This window comes from Crocodylus siamensis, chromosome 6, assembly GCF_052110815.1.
Source record: "Crocodylus siamensis isolate JL-2025a chromosome 6, ASM5211081v1, whole genome shotgun sequence".
Lineage (NCBI taxonomy): Eukaryota > Metazoa > Chordata > Crocodylia > Crocodylidae > Crocodylus > Crocodylus siamensis.
Window position 1 is genome coordinate 7,978,509 of NC_143400.1, and position 20,278 is coordinate 7,998,786.

The following is a 20,278-nucleotide window of genomic DNA, read 5'->3' on the forward strand; positions in this document are numbered from 1 at the left end:
GCAGTGCACAATGAGACTATAAATTCTTCCCTGATTTTTCTGGTGACAGCAGGCTATATAGCCTTTGGTGTGTAAAAAGTATCCACCTCAGGCTGTTACACAATGCTTCAGAGAAAGGTGACCCTATCTTTGCTGTAATCCATCTTGCCCAGCTGTGCAGGAGAGAGTTTCTGTGTCCTTGGTAGATAATGAGCTTCTGCCCCCAAAGAATTCAGTTTGATCACCCTGTCTTTATTGTGTGTCTGGATTCCCACCTGCAAACAGACCCCTGCACATGAGCTGAACCTGAAGTTGAGAACACCTTGTGTGTGGTTTTTGAGGGGGGCGGCATAATTAGACTGTAGAAAAAGCTTGCTAGCTTTGTTTGCTTCCCATCCCATCCTCCATCATAGCTTCGGCAGGAGGAGACAGGCACAGAACAAGCAAGCAGTTCATAATGCACGCTAATTGATTTTAACGTTCCAGAAAACAATAAGGAGCAAAAGGGGTGATTTGTACAAAAACACAGGGAAGCCGCTAGCTGGTGTTTGCAACAGGGTTTCCATTAGGTACTTTGCTGTGCATTTGTCTGGCGGATGGCAAGGACTCCAGAAGAATCGTTCGGGCTCTGGGCTGAGTGGCTTTGAAACCACACACGATGCCAGGAAGCAACACGTAGGAAAGTGCATTTATTCTACTGAGGGAAGAGATTTAGTGTAGAAACAGTTCAGCAAGCCCTGCCATCCTGGCTTTGAAGTTAACGCTTGTCCGCTGGAAATCGCTTCCGAACACGAGGTCTATAAAATTCCTGTGGTATCTTTTGTAAATAAAAAGGGTTGGGTTAGCCAGGCCCTCGCTTGAGTTGTTAATTTTCCAGCTCCTTAGATTTCCCCCGGTTGTTGTAATTGGCTCCTGTTCCTTTTCACTTCCTGTCCTAACGTGCTGCATCATATTGGTGCGTGACCTTAGGCAGATGCATGTCAGCAGTGGGTGGAAGTTATCCACATAGCCGTTCCTTGAGTGTAAGGCAGCACTTTGTGTTACCTGTGACAAGTAGACTGGGTCTCAATCCCACGGCCCTGTCTAACTGCACCGAGGGGTCTTCTAACCATGCTGTTTTCTTCTTTCCTTGTCAAGCAGAAAGCCCTAAGGAGAGCTCTGAGCCCACAGGCTCCCCCGCCCCCGTCATCCAACACAGCTCCGTGACCGCCTCCCCCAACGGGCTCAACGTCCGTTCGGCCGCCGAAGCTGTCGCCACTTCAGTCCTCACTCAGATGGCAAGCCAAAGGACAGAACTGAGCGTGCCCATACAGTCGCACGTCATTATGGCTCCACAGTCCCAGTCTGCTGGCAGATGATGTCACCGACCATGTGACCTAGAACTAACCCATAAGAACTTGCAGCCGGAAAGACTGATCATAACCAAGTCCCTGATTTACGGGGGGCTGATGTGGATTTTTTAAAGTGAGTTAAGGGCAGCTATGGAGCTTCTTATACTGCATATCCTATACAGAGCCTGGCCCCAATCCATATCATGTGACCACCGGTCCCTGCAGGTCAGCTTCTGATTTGAGGCCTCTCTTGAACCTTTAGTGGTGATCGAGCAACTTGCAGTCATCAGAACACAAAGAGCCTCCCTCCCACAGCAGCTGGCAAGGTTCACGTGCACGTACCGGTTCCATTAACACTAAACCTCCCATGGTTGGTGGTTACTGTTGGCATATTCACCTCCTTGGTTTTTTTTACATTCACCCTCTAGCAAAGGCAAGTAGCTCTGGGGAGGCCATGACATTTCGTGGTGCTGTCATTTTATTTCTAACAGCATGTTGCTTCCAATAATCTCTGTTCTCCTGTCGCCGCTGTGACTGACCTGACATGTCAGACCTTCAGACGTGGAGCCCTGTCTGAGCTTTTGATTCGGGCTGTAGCCGTTAGAAATGTTGAGGGCAGCCCCAGATCTCCGAGATGCCAAAGCTCTGTGTGTTTCGAGCCACTTCCAGTTGCACACAGGTGACCGTTATTCGCGGCTGCCATTTGGGGAGGAGGGGGTTAAGTGCATGTTCACAGCCACTTCTGCAGCAGTGGGACCTAAAAACCTTTCACGTGCTTCTCTCTCTTAATGGGATGCTGTAGCTGCTAGCAGTGCAGGTACCTTCATTCCAAGCGGCAAAGGGCCTGTGATAAATCTTCCTTACAACGGGAAGGCAGGCTGCCCGGGTGAAGCCACTCTGTGCTATGTATAAGATGAGCCGGAGCAAATGCAAGCCGTGGAATTACCCTGCTACAGAGTCCCCTGCATATCTCAGCGAGTTGTGAATTTTAAACAAACCCCATGCATTTCAGAGGATCATCTTGCTTATGTTTAACCTAATGATCTTACCAAGCGGTGGCCTTAAATCATCGTTAGTTGCCTGTTACAAGGGGAGGGAGGGTGAAACAATATTCGCTCTTGCCTGGCTTTTTTACCTCTTTTTCTTAATGGCTGTCTTCTGCTGTTGGTAATGGGCCATCCATTGCTTTTCATCCTGAGCGAATGAAGGATTCATAAAGCTTTCAGTTTCACAGGGTAGGTTAAAAACCAGCCTTGACATTTTAAAGGCACTTGGAATTGTGTCTGCTTATTGCCAAAGCGCGTATGCTTGTTTCCTCAGGCTGTCAGGGACCCTTTGCTACCCGAGCAATAGTTGGAGGTTGTATTTCGGGAGAAAGGAAGAGGTGCCGCGTGAGGTTGTGCTACACCAACAAACCCGTCAGTCTATAAAACTGTCAGCGCTTCATCTTTTTTTTTCCCCTTGAAAGAGTCTTCTCCTTCAGTTGGCCTTTTCCGCATGTCTTCAGGTTGCACTTGCCACTTTTGACCCAAGTTTGTTTGTCAAAGTCGATAGTTTGGCTTACTTAGACTTGGAATACCTTCCAGGGACAACAAAATCCAAACCAAAAAGGGAGGGTGGCATCTGAACCCATAGTGAGAGGATCATTCCACTTGCTGTTTCTCTAATGATGGGGTCTGTCATCTTTTCTCCTTCAGGTTTCTCTAGATTTCTCTGCCTTACTTTCCCCTGGGTTTTCCTTTTAGATGTCCTAAGACAGTGCCCAGCACTCTCATACTCCTGTTATTTTCCCCTCCTGCATTCACAAGGACATTCAGGAGGCAGCAGCTCATTCTTCTCCGTTCAGAAACCTGAAGCAGGCATTCTGGATCCAGTCCTTTTTTTTTTTTTTTAAAGCTGTTTATATATAGAATTTGCATATAGACAGATGCCTTTGGCATTGCTATCCCAACAGCGTGTCTGTTTCCTTGGTGACGAAGAGCTGCGGTAACGTGTGGCAGATTCTTTTGAAGGCCATACAGATGTCAGCCCGATTGGACAAGGTGTAGGGGGATAAGGACCTTTATCCGGAAAGGGGTAGGACAGAAAGAAATAGCGGCAATGTCACGTTACAGGTCTAATACAACAGCAGGAAAGCTATCTGCTTCTTGTTTATGTTTCACTGTGTGGAGAAGTAGTTCCTACAGGCCCCGTGGCTCCTACAGGAAATCATTTGCAGATCTGGGTTCATAGTTGTGACTTAACAGTCGTCAAGTCAAAGTTGTTCTGTGTCTGCTTCCAGCCAGGAGACTTATGTTAGCACTCAAAGCTAGCTGGGTCAGTGCTGCCTATTGATAGCCCAACACGTGAACAGAACAGCCTTCAAAGACCCTCAACTGCAAAGGGTCTCCAACAGCTCGAGGCTGCACAGCTGTATATACCTGGGGGCGAGGGTGGGAACTGGACAAGCATGCAGAGATGTGTATCCATGATGGGTTTGCTTTGGCTTTCAGAAACCGCTTTGCTCCTCTTCTGTGGAGATCAATACAAATCCCCTTCTGTTGTTCTGTGGAAAGCAACTCTGTCCAAACTGCGTCTGCATCACGATCAGGGAATTAACCTGCTTCCTCTTCCTTGCTTGAGGCAGGGAGTTGAAACAATGTACATCCTGGTGTGGAGAGCAAGCAGTCAGAGCCTCATAGCATCTCTTCGCTTGCAAGCCTCAAATGAGCTGTAATGCAGCTGCATTTGAGCACCTTGGACTGGCACAGAGGTTGGTGCAAATGTGGTGATGCTGTTTTGGATGAATTGTGCCCTAAAGAGTTCGTCCAGGAAATACTTGAAGAGGATAGAGATGACACAGCAGCCCACTCTTTTGTCTTATGCCCTATTCTACAAGGCATTTCTCTGCTCTCTGAAGGCAAATAGATTTGACGGGTAGGAGGGACTGGTGTTTTTGCTACACATTTGGTCCCCAGGGGGCTGAGCAAGAGGGGGAAGAGTGTAAGGCTGTAGGTACTCCAGGCTTAAGCTGCTGCAGCTGGAAGCACATCCATCATCCCACTCATTAGTTACTAAAGTGTGGAACGGATTGGAGAGGTGCACGAGTCTGTTCCCATGGACATTGGGACATTAGTGTAAAATCTAGCTGCTGCTTTAACTCTGGATTTTAACCCTTTGGGATTAAAAATTAAGTCTGAGATCTTGGCACTTACCAGCAAGTCCTGGATTGCTGCCAAAAAGCCATGGTCATCAGAGGGGAGCGGTGAGACAAGCAAGGAGCTAAAAGCACATTGCGTGTCGTTGAAATGCTGGCATACAAAGACTGGTTCCCGCACTCACCAAGGCAGCTGACACAGGCCTTAAAACCTCATCCCACCCTCCCCCAGGTTGGGCCTGACTCTGTGCCTCACAGTTTTGAGCTTCCCAAGCTGGGAACAAGAGCTTTCCGCCCCCTGGGAAGAGCTTGCAATTCCAGTTTCCAAATGGTGTATAAAGCATTAATCTTTATGGTGCTTCTCGAGCAGCTACTAAACACCCCGCCAGGAGCTCGGAAGTGGGGAGAGCTAGAAAGGAACTGGTGGGACATGATTTTAAATGCATGCTGCAGGGTTAGTTGTACTGGTTCTCTTGTTACAGGGGGCGCCTCACATTGCTGGGACTTGAAGATGAGAAATTTTTCCTCCCCTCACCCCATTTGTATTTCTCTATTTGGCACATCTTTTGAGTGGTCTGTTTCAGCATTTCTCTTTGTTATTTAGTCAGTTCTCATATATGCTGGGGTCTTCAGCATGTAAATCAGAGGTGTGTTTGGTGCAAATCAGAGCCCACGCCTGTTAAGTTCCCAAAGCTGGCAGGAGCACTGGAGCTGGTGTTAGAAGCAACCCTGGTGGCTTATAGTGATGATTGTGAGGGTCCAAGCTGCCTGTGCTTCTTCAAGGGTGCACGTTGTAGAACTTGATAAAGTAACGTTCACTTTTAAACGTTTTTGTGGTGTTTAAAGGAGTAGCTCTTTGCTGCTCTCCAGAAGAGGCGAAAGTGAATTCAGGCCTCCACAAGAAGTTATCCCATCTCCCAGGGAAGTCCGAGCGTGCAGCTGGTGAAGTCAGAGTCCCTCGTCCTGCGGTCACAGTCTGCTCAAGACTTTCCCTGACCTCCTCGGAAATGGGGCATTCATCACTGGCACCAGCATATGACTCAGGCCATGAACACCTTGAAACCAGGAATGACTGGAGATGGAGTTGTGCTGGTGAAGACTAAGTGCTTTACCTTCCCTGCAAAGTACATATCCAAGGTCAACCGTGCACCCACCACTGGCGCTGGCCTCGCCTCATTCACTGCGCTAAAACAAAAGTGCCTTGTCTCAGCACCATGGTGTTACCTTGGGATTTCCGAGTGCCTTAGTTGCAGCTTTCTGAGCAGTGAAGACAGGGTCCCAGACTCCTGGGGGAAGGAGGTGCAGAAAAGAGTTGGCTCCCTGACTTTACAGGGCCACTCAGATGTGTGCAGGCCACATAGATCGAAACTTCTTTTAATAAACTAGGAGTGACTGTTGGAGGCCCAGAACCTTTCTACCTGCTACTTCTGGCTTCGCTGGCAGGACCAGTACTACTAGTCCCAGCACCAATAAGCCTCCACCCCAGCCATGGCTCCTGAACCAGTTATCAGCATGAAAAAACGATGTTCTCTTCCTCCCCAGGGTCCAGTTCGACTGGGACTTGCCACTGAGTGAAGCCATTTGCTAAGAACTGTTCAACCTCCAGCCCGTCTCTCGAAGTCCTTTGCTTCGATCAGCAGCAAGCTGATCTGAGCCTGGTCGGATGGAAACAGGCAGTGCTGGGACACTTGAGGTTTGGTTGGTCCAAATGGCTGAGTCCCCTTGGTATGTCCTGGGCACGGAGTTAATCTCTCTCCCAAATGAGAGAGCAAAGATCTCTTTAAAAGCTAGGAATCCCCTTGTCCACAAGCTTGAGTTCATTTCACATCCTCCCACTCTCAGTCTCTTGCTGGGAAGCAGCCTGAATGCTGAGCATCATGAGAAGGTTTGCTTCCCTTTGGTTTTTGAACACAAAGCATCTCTAGCCATTGGCACCTTCCTGTCCCACTGCACAGAACACCCGGTCCCGCGACGAGACAGCAGTCCTCATCTGTTGAAGCTGATCTGAGCTAAGGGAGCCTGGCATCACTGTGCCACACAAGTGAACTCCAGCCTCCACTGCCTCGCTCCCCCATAGCAAATCCGTTCAGGCCCCGATGTAGCAGGACAGTGAGCTGCACGCAGAAAACACTTCTTGTGTGAGAAAGTAACTATCTTAGAGGCTTTCCAAGCAAGTGGCTGTGCCGGCAGCTCTTGAGCGTGTTCGTTAATCACCTCAAGGGTTGAAGGACTCAAGTCAGAGCTATAACCTAGGGGCCAGCTGGGGCTCCTGAGACTTGCACAGTTGTGAAAAGCCAGACAGTAGCGTTATGAGCATTTGGGTTGGTTTGGCCTGTTGCGGCATTCCTTCAGTGCTGTTAAGGTCTGCATTGGAGGCAGGGTGGGAGAGATGGTTTTCACCAGGGGCTGCTTTAACTATGGAGGCGTTGGTATTTCTGGGCAGCGCTCGGGGAAGTAAAGATCACAAATGTAATTACAGCAAGCCCACTGGTGAGAGGTGGCCTGGGGAAAACACTAGCCCAGAGCCAAGCCCAGTTAAGAGCTCCTGAGAAGCCTTTATGTCCCTAGCAGCATAATGCATTTCATCATCAGTGAATGGAGAAATGCAAACCACCAGCTTGGTTCTTCCTTTCAAGCCCTCAGCTGCTTTCTCACCACCTGTCTCCCTCTCCCAAAGCAGTTCCATACAGACCTGTTTGGGCAAAGGCTAATAGCTGCAGATGAGGTGCAATCTTTGTATGGTCTGGAGAATTGTTGGTAGCTTGGGGACAGCAGAAGCCCCAGGCCCTGCACGTGGTTCTCGTCCCCTCTTCCCAACATCTTTGGACAGCTTTGAGGAGCTGAGGGTGGATCCTGTTATCCCCCCTCCACACACATACACACAGCTCCCAGGCTTTCAGAAAGGAAGCCCAGACTGGGGCTAGCACCAGTTTCAATCCATCCCCTTCCATCCCCTCTTCCATGCAAGAATCTGTCCTCGGTAGGATATAGAGCGTTGTGGATTGTGCGATCTTTAGTCCTTCTGCCTGGCCTGCTTTATAGTTGTTTGGGGCAACGCTGTTTCTGTGACTGGTTTCACAAGACCGGAGAAACTACAGCATCGAAGGCTGCATTTCAGTGCCAGGGTGAGCAGGGACTAAGCAGACCCGTGCGAGGTCTGTCTTTTCACCCATCGCGGTTTGCTATCAGCTGTAATGGCTGCAAATGTCTAATGAGTGAGCTGTGGAGCAGTTATAGCAGGCACTGCCCCTGCATCCAGCGCCGCGTTCTCAGGAGGAAGGAGCGGGTCTTGCCCTCATGACTTGTTGCAGAAGGAAATGCCTCTGTCCTCTCTCTCTCTTCCCAGCGCATTCCAGTGAAGATGGGCAATCAAAGTTGGGATCGTTTTTTGGATGCGACTGTGTGTCCAAGGTAGAACTTCAGCCAAGAAGGCTGCTTCAGCTTCCCTTGTCGCTGCAACTCGACAAAATGTAAAAATCCTGGAGCACGTCAGAAAAAAATCCCCGGGCGTCCAACAGCTGGCTGCTAGGAAAGGAGCAGGCCCCGTTTGCCTTTCCCTTGGGCTCCCTGTTGCTTCATTTCCTGGTCCACTTTGTTTTTACAGTGCACACGGCAAGGAGGGTAACTTTATCCTTTGTAGCGGTCTTCAGGGTCGGGTTTTTTTGGTTGTGAAATGACAGGCTCATGGGGGGCCTTTAGGGAAAAGATCGCGCTGGGCACTGGCCAGCGTGGATGTGTTCAATGCAAGTGTCCCGGGGTGGGGCTGGGTCAGGGGTACAGCAAAGTCCTGCAACCAGGTAGGGTGGAGAAGTCCCCCACTCAGCTCAGGCCTGTTGGTTCCTGTGTGAGTTCAGGGTAGTAAATGAGATGCCTCAGATCTCAACCAGGTCTCATCCTGATTGCAGTGTAGTTCACAAGGATGCCCTTGCCAGCCCCGTGCTGGCACAGATCAAGATCGGTCCCCGGCAGAGGGGAGATGGGACAGAGGAGGGCTGAGCAAGGTGGAAAGTCTTTGGGGTGGCCTGGGACCAGTTTCTCTCAAACGTGCTGTCTGTTTTGGGGGGTGGGGGACCGAGGCCGGGCGGCTGGGTCCCACATCAGGTGGACGAGGCACTACCAAGTCCCACTGCTTGCCTGGAGGATGCAGCAAGCCATTGCCTTGAGCCACTTCAGAGCCAGGGATGCTCCCACTTCCCTCGCCGCCCCCCCACACTAACCACTAACCAACCCAGCCCCATTTCAAGGGGTCTTTTTGCCCTCCTGTGCAGATGGCTCGTGCCCATCCCCTTGCTCCATGACCTAAACCACTATACAAGGGTTTTCTTTTCCCTTCTGGTATTTTTTTTTCTCCTCTAACCTGGGCTGACATCTGCAGCGAATCTCTGCTTCAGGGACATGCCCCTCAGCTCCAAAGCAGCAAGCTCGAGGGGAGGGGAGGGTTACAGTGAAGGGTCTGGCAGCATTTGCGGGGTCATGAACTGTTTTTTCTCCAGTAATCAGTGTTTCCACTAGTGAAACACCTCGCTCTTTGCCTCTAGTTTCCCTCTCCCCATGGCCTTCAGGTTCCCTAGCAGCGTCTAGATGCCTCAGGCCTCAGTAGGCTCCGGACGGGACGGGACAGGGTCTCCTTTGCCCCATGCAATTGTTTGTCCTTCGGCCTGATTTATCCACCTCTCCTCCTGCAGCAGGTGATAGAGGATCCCTGTGCTGCCACTGCCCTTGGCAAAGGGATGCATTTTTGTTGCAAGGGAGCATGTGGTTGCATCCTGGTGGGATCAAGGGCAGGGGCTCCATCACGATGCTTCTGTTTCCAGCCTATGCTGCGGGCACTTCTGCACTGGAGCAGGCGGTGAAAAGGCAACAGGACCCATCTCCAGCACCAGCTTCATATCTTCAGCTCCAGTGCAGAGCCTCAATGCCTTGGCACAGACCAGGCTGGTCCTGCCCGTGGCCCTGATGCCCCTGCTGGAAGGAGCCTCTGCCGCAGCCCTGTCCATTGCAAGGTGCAGAATTGAGCGGGGAGCAGAGCCCATTTTCCCTGAACTCTTCTCTTGTGGGGACAGCACCGAGGGCACCAGCATCTGGGGCTGCTCGTAGCCCCCCCCCCCCCGGACGTTGCTTTGCACGTCGGGTGCTAGTGCTTAAGGCACAGAAAGGCTCAGCATATCAGACCCAGGGGGATGTCAGGGAGCGATGATGAAGGACTGGAACAACCCCGTCCCCTTTAAACACCTGGGTGTAACGGGTGAGTAGTGTCCATCCCCTTGTGTTTCAATCGGAGTTGCGTCTTAGACACTCAGGGTGTGGAAAGGGCCAAAGGCAGGGCTGACCATGTGCCTTGCATGGCTTTGCTGTGGCTTTTAAAGGGCAGGGAAGAGAGGAGAGGATCGGGAGCTCAGTCTGGCACCGCTTCTTGCAGTCACTGTACAGTAGAGGGTGGCAGGACTGGGAAGAGGAGGGCCTTCGGCCTTAAGGCCAGGGCAGGAGAGGGGCGATGCTTCCACCAGAGGGTAGTTGCATCAAGACGCAGCTGCATGTTGGGAAAGGAATGACTCGGTGCTAATAGGAAACGTGGGTCCAGGGCCAGGTGGGCCCAAACCCCAGGCCCAAAGGGCTCCCCCAAGCCCTGCTTGTTTGCTCTAGCTCCAAGATACTTGAACCCAAACAGCTCCAATGACTTCGCAGGGGAGAAAATCCTCTTTCTGAGCCCCACAGGCTGCAGTAGGGAGTCGGGCTCTCCTTGAGGAGAAAGGCCCAGCCGCCAGGCCCAGGGATTTGGGAGGAAGAAAACCCTGGGTGGAGGAGCGCTGAGCAGGGTCAGAGCTAGGGCTTCACCTGGGCCTGGCTTGCTGGAACCTGCAGCCTCGGGCCTCAGCCTCCGAGCAAAGCCAGCAGCAATTGTACTTGTGGCACTAACCCCATCCGCTCCGTCAGGCCAGGGAGAAGAGCATTCTCGCCTTCTCTCTTAAGGGCTCGGACAAAAGTCCCTGGATCCCTGCCTGCTGTACCAGAGCTGCTCAGGGTGCACATAGTGGGAGAGGAGGAACCAAAAAAAAAAAAGCAAACAAAAAAACTGAAAAAAGGAAAAAAAGAAATAAAAACAAACAAAGCCAAGGCACCCCCCAGCGCTTCCCCGGGTGTAGTATCTATAAAGCAGCCGCATATCTATGAGTATATATAGACTATATAGCCGTATATCGCCTTTCCTCCAGACACACCATCCTTCAGGCAATGGGTGGTCCCCACCGGCACCCAGGCCGCCCACAAGTCCCAGCTCCTTCAGGCCTGGGGTGAGGGGGGACCCGAGCAGACAGACCTCTTCACCGAAGTGCTCCTGTGAGCGGGTCCTCACGAGCTAGCGTGGGGCCGGGAGCCAGGGGGGTGGTCATGGTGCCCTCGGCTGTATGAGAAATGCCCCCCTGCCCCGACCCTGGGCACTTCCCGCTGTGTCCTTCCAGCCACTGTTCTTACCAAACGTATAATGTGCCTTTTATTTATGCTGCAGATATAACATTAAACTATTAACGAGGAGCCACATGGTGCTGCCTGGGTCTGTTTGTCGCCGCCCTTCCTCCCCCCTTGCTTCCCAGTGCCAGGTGTCCAAGGGTGCAGCATTTGCACTGGGGTGGGGGTCGGTGTCTCCCATCCGGACAGGCCCCAACTGGCACGGCCCAGTCTCCTCCATCAGTTGGGTTTGTGGCCTGGATGTGGCAATACCCCCTGGCCAGCAAATGCCAGATGGGACAGGGAAGGTGCCAGCGCCCCAGGAGGGGAGGCAGAGTCTAGTCCCGGGTCACCAACCCGCTCGGGACTGGAGAGGCCCCGGGCACGGGGGGAACTGGGCAGTATCGGGGCAGCTCAGCCTGGCACAGGCTCTAGCCATTCCTGTCTATTTGTATCTTCCATATTAACGTGGGCCTTAAGGTCCACCCAGCTAACTAATAGCCCCTTTCTGGGGCCAAAGGGTGAAAGATGCAACTAAGCAAAAACAGGATAGCAGTAACATGGGGGTCAAAGGGTCAAAATGTGAAGTTCGTGGGGAACACCTAGCAAAGCCCCCCAGGCTGTACCCAGCAGCCCTCAAAGGCATCCAAGGAGCTGATGGAAGCTGCCCACTGGTGCTCTGCCCGGAAACGTGCATGGACAAGCGAGAGGAAAGCGACCCTGCAGCTCCGGGCACCTTCCCGGCCAGAGCCTCCTTCCTGGGCAAGTACAGGGCCCGCTTGGCCAGGGCCAGGAGGAGGTTGAACAGGAGGTCCTAAGGTTTGGTGGAGCCACGGATGGGGTGACCAAAAACAAAAAGGTGGGGGGGTGACATTCAACCAGAACCTCAGGAGGAGGTTCTGGAGGTCTGGCCGCCCCCTGAAGAAGCTGCTGGCCAGGGCGAGAGCTGAGGGGACATGGGCACTGCCACCCAGCCAGGACACAGGCACCTCCAGGAGGGTCCCCGGGGCCCTTGGCCAGGCACGGGCTGGACCGGTCGGCAGCACCTGCTGCTGAGTCCTGGAGCAGAAATGGGAACTGCCAGGTACATCCCCAGGGGGTGGGGTGACCCATGCCCACCTGCCTGCCCTTTCCGTGGGGGGGCAGGACAGGCCCCGGTTCTCAGGGGTCTCGGCAGCCTCCAGCCCCCAAGAAGTTAACTCCAGCTCCGGCCAGGCCTGGGCGCTTGGGGTGGCTTGGGGGACCCCTTGGCTCAGGGGATCCCCTGGTACCATGCACTGCCCCTTCCACTTGTCTCTCGCTGGCCAGGGGGCCTGGCACTGGCATCAGCCCTCCTGCCCCTGCTCCCAGGGGTGCAGCCTGTACCGGGGGGGGCACACGCCTGGCCCTGGGTCCATATACCACCTGGTGTGGGTCAGCCCAACCCAGGGAGCCTCTGCTCCCACAAGCAGTGCTGGGCCCAGCATGGCCAGCATCCCCATGGCAGGATGAGCCCCGCGTGCCACACAGGCTGGGCAGAGCCGTGGGCTAGACCCCAGCACGGTGCCAGGAGCTGGGCCAGCAGCGGCCTGAGTCCGCTCGCCTCTGCCTGGCTGCCCTTGACCCTGGACGTGGCTGCAGGCAGTGGCCGTGGCCACTAGATGGCAGCGACACTCCACCATGGGGGGGGGCCCAGAGCAGGTTAAAAATCCCCCCTCCCCTCCCCTTAATCCTGGGAGGGAAGTGAAGGGACCCCCAGCTCCAGGGGCGCCCAAGCCTGGGTCCACACAACCCTGCAGGATCAGGGCCCCGTCTAGCCCAGTTCGTGCAAGACCCCAGGGGCCACACAGGCAGCTGCAGCCTGGACAGGCATTGCCAGGGGGCCACAGCCCTCGCTGCCCCCCGTCCCCAGGCTTGGGGCCACCTCGTGCCCCTCCATCCCAGGCAAGGCCGGTCAGGGGCTGAGCAGATCAGCGCTCCTGGGACCGGAGTGAGGCGGGAAAGAGGCTGGGAGGGGATAGGGATGGATCTGGAGGTCTCTGCAAGGCCTGGGGCTGGAGAGGGGGCCCAGCCACAGCTCCCAGCCTGGTGCCTGCTACCCTGGGGACCCCCACATGGGGCTGGGCACAGGGCTGGGGGGGGTGGCAGGGAGGCAGCTGCGCTCCCAGGTCCCCACGGCCGCTTGTCGCTGTCACCGCTGCTAAATGGGTTTCATTAAAGCCGGGACAAGGCGCTGGGGGAGACAGGCCCTCCCAGCCCCACTCCCTGTGATGGATGCCCAGGCGCGGGGCAGCCACATCCATCCGGCTGCATCGCGGGGAGGGGTGGGGGGGGGCTACAGGGACCCCTTTCCCCCCTGGCTTCGCTCCGTCACCAGCGTCGCGGGGCCGTCGAGCGGATTTATCCTCGCAATCAGCCGCCACCACGGCCCCCAGGGCAGCACCGCGTCCTCCTGGGGAGGTCTTGGCTGCGCGCCCAGCACCGGCGCAGCCCCCCCAGCCCCGGCGATGACGCTGCCGTCCCCAGGCCCGGCCGCAGCCTGGGCACCTGCGTGCGGAGATATAAGGGCGACGCTGGCAGCGCGGAGGCAGCCGGAGCCATGGACGCCCGCCTGGTGCTGGTGCTGGTGCTGGCGCTGCTGGCCGCTGGCACCGCCCGTGGCCTCGGTGCCAGGGAGGGGCCCGGTGATGAGCTCCAGGGCTACACGGACAGGCTGGGCCGGCTGCTGGTAAGGGGGCACCGGGAGGGGGCCACAGGGCTGCCAGAAGGGGGCGCTGTGCTGGGCAGGGGCACTCTGACTCCCGGGCCGGAGGCTTGGGTCCACCCCCTGCAGCGGGAAAGTGGCCACGAGGAGCCGGATCGCCTGAGTTCCCTCCGGCCTCAGTTTCCCCGCATGTCCAGGCTGCGGCACGGGCAGCACTGTGCTGTGATGGTGCCCTCCTCTCCTGCCGCCCGTCCCCAGCCTGTGGCTCCTTGGCCGTGGGGGCTGTGACCCCCAGGGGCCCATCAGCAAAGCCCACCCTCTGTTGACCTTTGACCTGCTGCAGGGGGGAGGTAGCAATAAGGACCCTGGAGCAGTCTGTGGGGTGGGAGCTGGGGTCAGGGCCCCGCTTGGCCCTAGAGCAGCAGGGAGTGGGGGGGGGGCGGACTATCTCCATCCCTGCTCAGAGCCCAAGGCAGGCTCCTGCCTGCTCCCCTGGGCCCAGACAGGAGCTGGGGGTTTGGGGGGCGCAGAGGAGGTCTCCTGCCCTGCAGTAGTCTCCGCTCCCAGGAGCAGGGGCCGTGGCTGAGACTGCAGGGCTCCGCGTTGGGAAACTGAGGCACGGAGGGACCTCCCTACCCCTAATCCTAATGGGACTCCCCCAGGGCCAGGGAGGATCCCAGGTGTCCAGGATCCCTGGTGTTGTGTGTTGGGCATCGTAGTGCCTCGGGGGGCAGGACTCTAGAGCTGGAGTATGGACACAGGCGTCCGGGCTCAGTCCTCCCCCTACCAGCACAGGGACAGGGCCAGGGGCAGGAGCAGCCCCTTGGGCACCAGCTGCCCCTGAGGGCGGCATGAAACCCGGGACGCAGCCCAGGGAGCTTAGTCCTGGCTCGGAGCAGGGGTCCTTGAGGTTTGCTGGGCGCAGCCAGAGGTACCTGGGCCGGACTGGGGCTTGGCCTCCTGCCCCGCTGACCCCATTAGCACCTGTCCCACCCCTGCCTGCCCTCTGGGGCTGGCACTGCCCTGGCACCACTGGCTGGGCTTGATCCTGCCCTGCCTCCCCTCCTCGACTTGTGCCCCAGGGGCTTCAGCTGGCTGTATTTGCCCCCCAGGACAGCGAGGAGCTGGGGCCCTGGGCACCCCCCGAGGAGCCAGCGCTGGGCTCCCTGCTGCACTCACTGCTGCGTGGCCTGCAGAGACCTGCTCGCAGCCCAGCCTTCCTCTTCCAGCCCCAGAGGTAAGTGCTGCCCTCATCCAGCATCCCCCAGGCCACCCCTGGCTCCCCCAAACTAAGCAGGATCCAGCCCAGCTGCCAGGCGGATGGGAAACCGTACCAGGGGGTCGTATCTATATAACACCCCCACCCCCAGCACTTTTCAAAGCCCCATGAAACCACCGCTTGACTGGAGCCAGGGCCAGGCTGGATGCAGGGCTCCAGCCCATCCAGGCAGCTGCCTCCAAAAGAGCCTGGGTGGGGACTGCCCGAGCCACTTCAGGGGAGGAATAGAGCCCATGGACAGGGCTGGGGCAGGCTCTGGGCCTATCCCGGCGCCCCCATGCTGGGGCGTGGGAGAGACGACACTCAGCCTGGAGGTGGGTGAGAGGGAGCGGTGCCCCCTGCATCCCGGTGTTGAGCATCCCTATGCCTGCAGGTTCGGCCGGGAGGCACGGGGCAGCACAGGGGCAGGGGCAGAGGCCCGGCTCAGTGCGCGGGGCTGGGACTTGCCGGCCCCCCAGTTCTGGAGCATGGCTGCGCCCCAGCGCTTCGGCAGGAGGAAGTGATGCCGGCGCCACAGGACCGCAGCAGAGACACCCCCCACCCAGCTTCCCCCGGGCCATCGACCGCCGGATCCACCCCCTTGCCTCGGATTCATTACAGCTAATAAAGCCGGATGCCCGAGCTGGGAGTGCTGTGCTCTGCTTGCCCTGCGCCATGGGGCCCACAGCCCAGACCCCTGCCTTTGGCGGGGGCACCTGGGTTGGGCTCTGCCCCCATCCCCTTTTCTCCCTCCCCACAAAGGAAGGCAGCTGTGCAGCCCTGTTCCCACCAGGCCACTTTATTTCCTGGCTGCAGACTCGGTTGCTCCAGGGACTGCCCTAGCCCAGCCCCCACCCTGCAGCAGGGTCCTTGGGTGCCTGCCGGCCAGTCTGATGCTGCTGGGGGGGAAGCCCAGCTTGGTGCCCCCGGCCTGGGGGGTGGTTTGGTTCTAGCTCCCAGATGGTCGGTGGCTGCGAGGTCCAAATCCACTCCCAGGTCCCCTGGGCAGGCAGGAGCCACGGGTCAGTCCAAGGGAGGCGGCCGAGGGTCACCCGCACCGCTGTGCCCATGGCTGGAGGTGGGGGGCAGCCCCCAGAGATTTCCAGCGCAAAAGGCAGTTCCTTGTTCAGGCCTATATACTTAGTACCATGGGCATGGGGGGGGGGGGGCTGTCATTTGGCAGCCTGGCACGGCCAAGCCACGTTTTGGGCTGGGTAGGACTGAACTCAGGTTCTTCAGGACAGTCCCCCGGTGGCATCGACAAGAAGTTTGGGCATAGATTAGCTTTGAAAAAGGAACGAGGAGCTGAGAAGATAAAGACCTGGGGATACAGAGCCAGCTTTAGCCTCCTGGGGTGACCTCACCTCGAAGCTAAACCCCTTGTCAATCCAGGGCCACCCCGACTCCAGGGGCACCTTCCACCCCAGAGGTGGCCCCCTCCTCCCCCGAGGGTGGGCCCAACAATAGCAAAAGCAACACAAAACGGACGTGGCCTCCTTTGGAGCTTCCTGTTTCCCAGCTATCACTGCCCCGACAGGGACCAGATCCAGCCACACCAAAGACCGGCGCCGTGGTGCGTCTGCGTAGCGCTGAGCACCAGGCACGGCACTGGGCACGGTGCTGGGGATGTTGGGAGGGGGCCACAGGTCTAACGTTGGGACAGGAATGGGTCTGGAGCGGCAAGGACGGATGGCAGGGGGTCCCTGAGACCTGGGTGCAGCAAGCATCATAGGGATCCCCAGCGCCGGCCGTGACGCCAGCCGTGTGCCCGGTGGAAGTGATGGTGATGGCCGAGCAGCTGCTGCGGCTCCTGCAGGAGCTGGATGACGACGAGTTGCAGCGCTTCACGTTCCACCTGGAGCCCTCGGTCAAGTCCCAGGCGATCCCACGTGGGCGCCTGGCCCAAGCCTCGCGGCTCAAGACCGCGGAGCTGATGCTGCAGCACTACACCCAAGGCGCCCTGAGCCTGGCCCTGCAAGTGCTGGAGCGGATCCCGCGGCTCGACCTGGTCCAGCGCTTTCAGCCCCTGCAGGATGGAGCTGCGCCAACAGCCCCGAGCCAACCCCGGCCCTGGCCCCAGGTGGGTACCGGGGCAGGGAGAGCTGGGCTGCTGCAGGCCGGGGGGCAGGGGCAGCTCCCAGGGACCCCATCCCCAGGAGGGAAGGGCAGGGGCAGGGCACCAGCACCTGCCCAGCCGACTCCAAGCCTGGCTCCAGAGACGGGGCAACAGCAGGGCAGGGGCCTGGACTCACTGCTGCTGAGCCACCAGCTAGAGCAGATGGAAGAGGACCACGGGCAGCAACCTGGCCGAGGCCACGCGAGCGGCAGCAGCAGCACAGGCAGGCCATCGCAGCCACCCACCTTCTCTGCAGCCCATCACCCCTGCAGCCCAAGACCCTGACCTGCTTTTTGGACCAGACCAGGAGCTGGCACTTTGGCTGGGATGACACGTTGCTGTCCTCAGCTGGAAACGGCCTGATGGGGGGAATGGGGAGTGCTGGGAGCCTCCGGAGCCGGGATCCAGTGCTGGTGAAGCCAGGTGGGATGGCGGGGGGGTGAAGGCCACACCCTTCCTCCCCTAAACACCCCCCCTCCCGGTCTGGACTTGGCACCACTGATGTTTTTTTTTTCTCAATAACCACCGGGTTTTGTATTTGCAAAGTTTCTCTGCAGCTTCCCTCTGCGCCCAAGCGGGGGGTCCCATGCTCTGCGTGCAGCCCTGTGTTGCAGGGGGGCACCCGGGGTTGGGCTCTGCTCAGGCAGAGAAAAATCACAGCATGAGGGGTAGAGCCCCTGCCCCTTCCCCGGCCCCCTCTCCTGCCCCCACAAAGGAAGGCAGCCATGCAGCCCTGTTCCCTCAAAGCCACTTCATTTCTTGGCTGCTGACTCGGTTGCTCCAGGGACTGCCCTGGCCCAGCCCCCCTGCAGCAGGGTCCTTGGGTGCCCGCCAGCCAGTCTGATGCTGCCAGGGGACAAGCCTGGCCTGCGGGGTGTTTTGGTTCTTGCTCCTGGACGGTCGGCAGCTCCAAGGTCCAAATCTGGTCCCGAGGCAGTTCCTAGGCTGGGACCCCCACGCCCCCTGGGCGGGCAGGCGCCACGGGCCAGTCCAAGGGGGGGCGGTGCGAGGGTCACCGGCACTGCTGTACCCCTGTGGCTGGAAGTGGGGGGCAGCCCCCAGCGATTTCCAGACATAATCCCAGCCCAAAAGCCAGTTCCTTATTCGGGCCGATATACTTAGTACAGCGGGCATGGGGGAGGCTGGCAGGTAGCAGCCTGGCATGAACAAACCACACTTTAGGCTGGGCAAGACTCTGGTCAGGGATGTCCAGGAGCGTTCCCTGGTGCCACAGAGGTACGGCGCGGGAGGGGCAAGAAAGGATTTCCAACCATAATCCCAGCCCAAATGCCAGTTCCTTATTTCAGTCTATGTACTTAGTACAGTCACTGCGGGGGGGGTTGTCAACTGGCAGCCTGGCAAGGCCAAGCTGCACTTTGGGCTGGGCAAGACCAGTCAGCGATGTCTGGGAGAGTCCCCTGGTGGTCGAGAGTCACGGTGTGGCATGGCCCAAGAAAGATTTCCATCTGTAATCCCAGCCCAAAAACCAGTTTTTCATTCGGGCTTTCATTTCAGATCCTTAGTGCAGTGGCTGGGGTGGGGGCTGTCAGTCAGCAGCCTGGCATGGCTCAGCCATGCTTTGGACCAGGCAGGGGTCTTAGGATCTGGTGGCATTGACATAAGTTTGGGGGGTGGCCCAAGAAGTATTTTGCCCCATAATCCCATCCTAATCTGATCTTTGTTTCAGGCTCTCTGCTTGATGCAGGATATTTTTGTTCATCTCCATTGCTAAATGTAGGTAGCTGGTGAAAGTCTCCCTGTTCAGGTGTAATTCATTAATTACAAACTGTTGTTGGGTGTAGATGAGCTTTGAAAAAGGAACCAGGAACCCGGGTGAAGGAAGCAAGGAATAAGGAACCAACCCGGGCTAACCCCTCGTCAATCCAGGGACCCCCACCGGCTCCAGGGCACCTCCCACCCCTGGGTGACCCCCACTGCAGCCCTCCATGCTGAGGATGCCCCAGAGCCCCCGTTCCAGGGCCCGACAACAACAGTGGAAGGAAAGAAAGAAAAATGAAAGCAGCCTTTTTCTCCTGCGGTTTTGAAACCCCCTTTTTCCACCGACTGCTGAACTTGCTGCTCTGAAGCCAGGCCTGGCCATGCTTGTTGGAGACGCGCGCTGTGGTGCATCTGTGCAGCGCCGAGCACCGGGCTCAGTGCTGGGAATGTGGGGAGGGGAAGGCAGGCATGGGTCTAGCGTTGGGACAGGTGGGGGCTGGAGCACCAGGGAGGGGAATGGGGGCATCTGGGCCAAGGGACACTGAGGCCTGGGGTCCCCAGCACCCCCCTGAGAGCCCAGCCATGTGCCTGGGCAGCGACCTGTTCCAGTGCTTCAAGTTCCACCTGGAGCCCTTGGTTGAGTCCCGGGCAATCCCACAAGGGCACCTGGCCATTGCTTCGCGCCTCAAGACTGCAAACCTGATGCTGCAACACTACCTCCACAATGCCCCAAACAGCCCTGCACATGCTGGAGCCAATCCCCCGGCATGACCTGGTGCAGCACTTCCAGGCCCTACAAAACAGAGCTGCGTCCAGTGGGGCCAGCCAACAGCCCCCAGCCCCTGCCCCAGGTGAGTACCAAGGGAAGGGAGACCTGGGCTGCTGCAGGGCTGGCCTGGCCCAGCATGGGGGTGAGGGCAGCTCCCAGGGACCCCAGCCCCAGGAGGGAATAGTAGGGGCAGGGGCTGTGGGGGAGCCAGCACCCGCCCGGCTGACTCCACTCCTGCCTGCAGCCTGGCTCCGTATCTGCAGCTGGAGCAGATGGAAGAGGACCACGGAGGCAACCTGGCCGATGCTGCGCGACTGGAAGTGGCGGAACGGTCAAGCAACTACAACCCCCCCCTTCACTGCAGCCTGTCACTCCAGAGTGTGGTCCTGCTGCCCAAGACCCCTGGCCTGCCTCTTGGAGCTGGGCCAGGAGCTGGCACTTGGCTCAGGGAGGGCACATTTCAATTCTTGACTCTAGCCAGGCTGACGTGGCGGATGGAGGAGCACCAGATGCCTCAGGAGCTGGGATCCGATGCCCATGAAACCGGGGTGGCATGGGGGGGTGAAGCCCGCCCCCTCCCCCCACAAAAGTCTGGGCTTGGCCCCACTTACGTGTAAAGGTTTTTTATTCTTAATAAACGCTGGGTTTTGTATCTGCAAAGGATGGGGGCATCTCTCTGCACCTGAGCTGGGAGCACCGTGCTACTTGTCCTGCACCATGGGGGCTGCAGCTCAGACCCCTGCCTGCCAGGAGTACCTGGGGTTGGACTCTGCTTGGGGGGTGGTTCCCCACCTGGCCCCCCGTCCCTCTCCTTCCCTCCCCAACAAAGCAAGGCAGCCCCAC

The 20,278-nt window shown here is 57.5% G+C and overlaps 1 protein-coding gene across 3 annotated transcripts in view; it reads left to right on the plus strand.

Annotated features, from left to right (window-relative positions):
- LOC149860850 (cyclic AMP-dependent transcription factor ATF-7) overlaps positions 1-10,978 on the plus strand; it is an 86,224-nt gene extending 75,246 nt beyond the window's left edge. For all 3 annotated transcript variants that reach the window (XM_090051979.1, XM_090051980.1, XM_090051978.1), the window contains one exon: positions 1,120-10,978. In XM_090051979.1, coding sequence (XP_089908105.1) covers positions 1,120-1,337 — 218 coding nt within the window. In that variant the 3' untranslated portion in view covers positions 1,338-10,978. The remainder of the gene's footprint in view (positions 1-1,119) is intronic.
- The last annotated feature ends 9,300 nt before the right edge of the window (positions 10,979-20,278 follow it).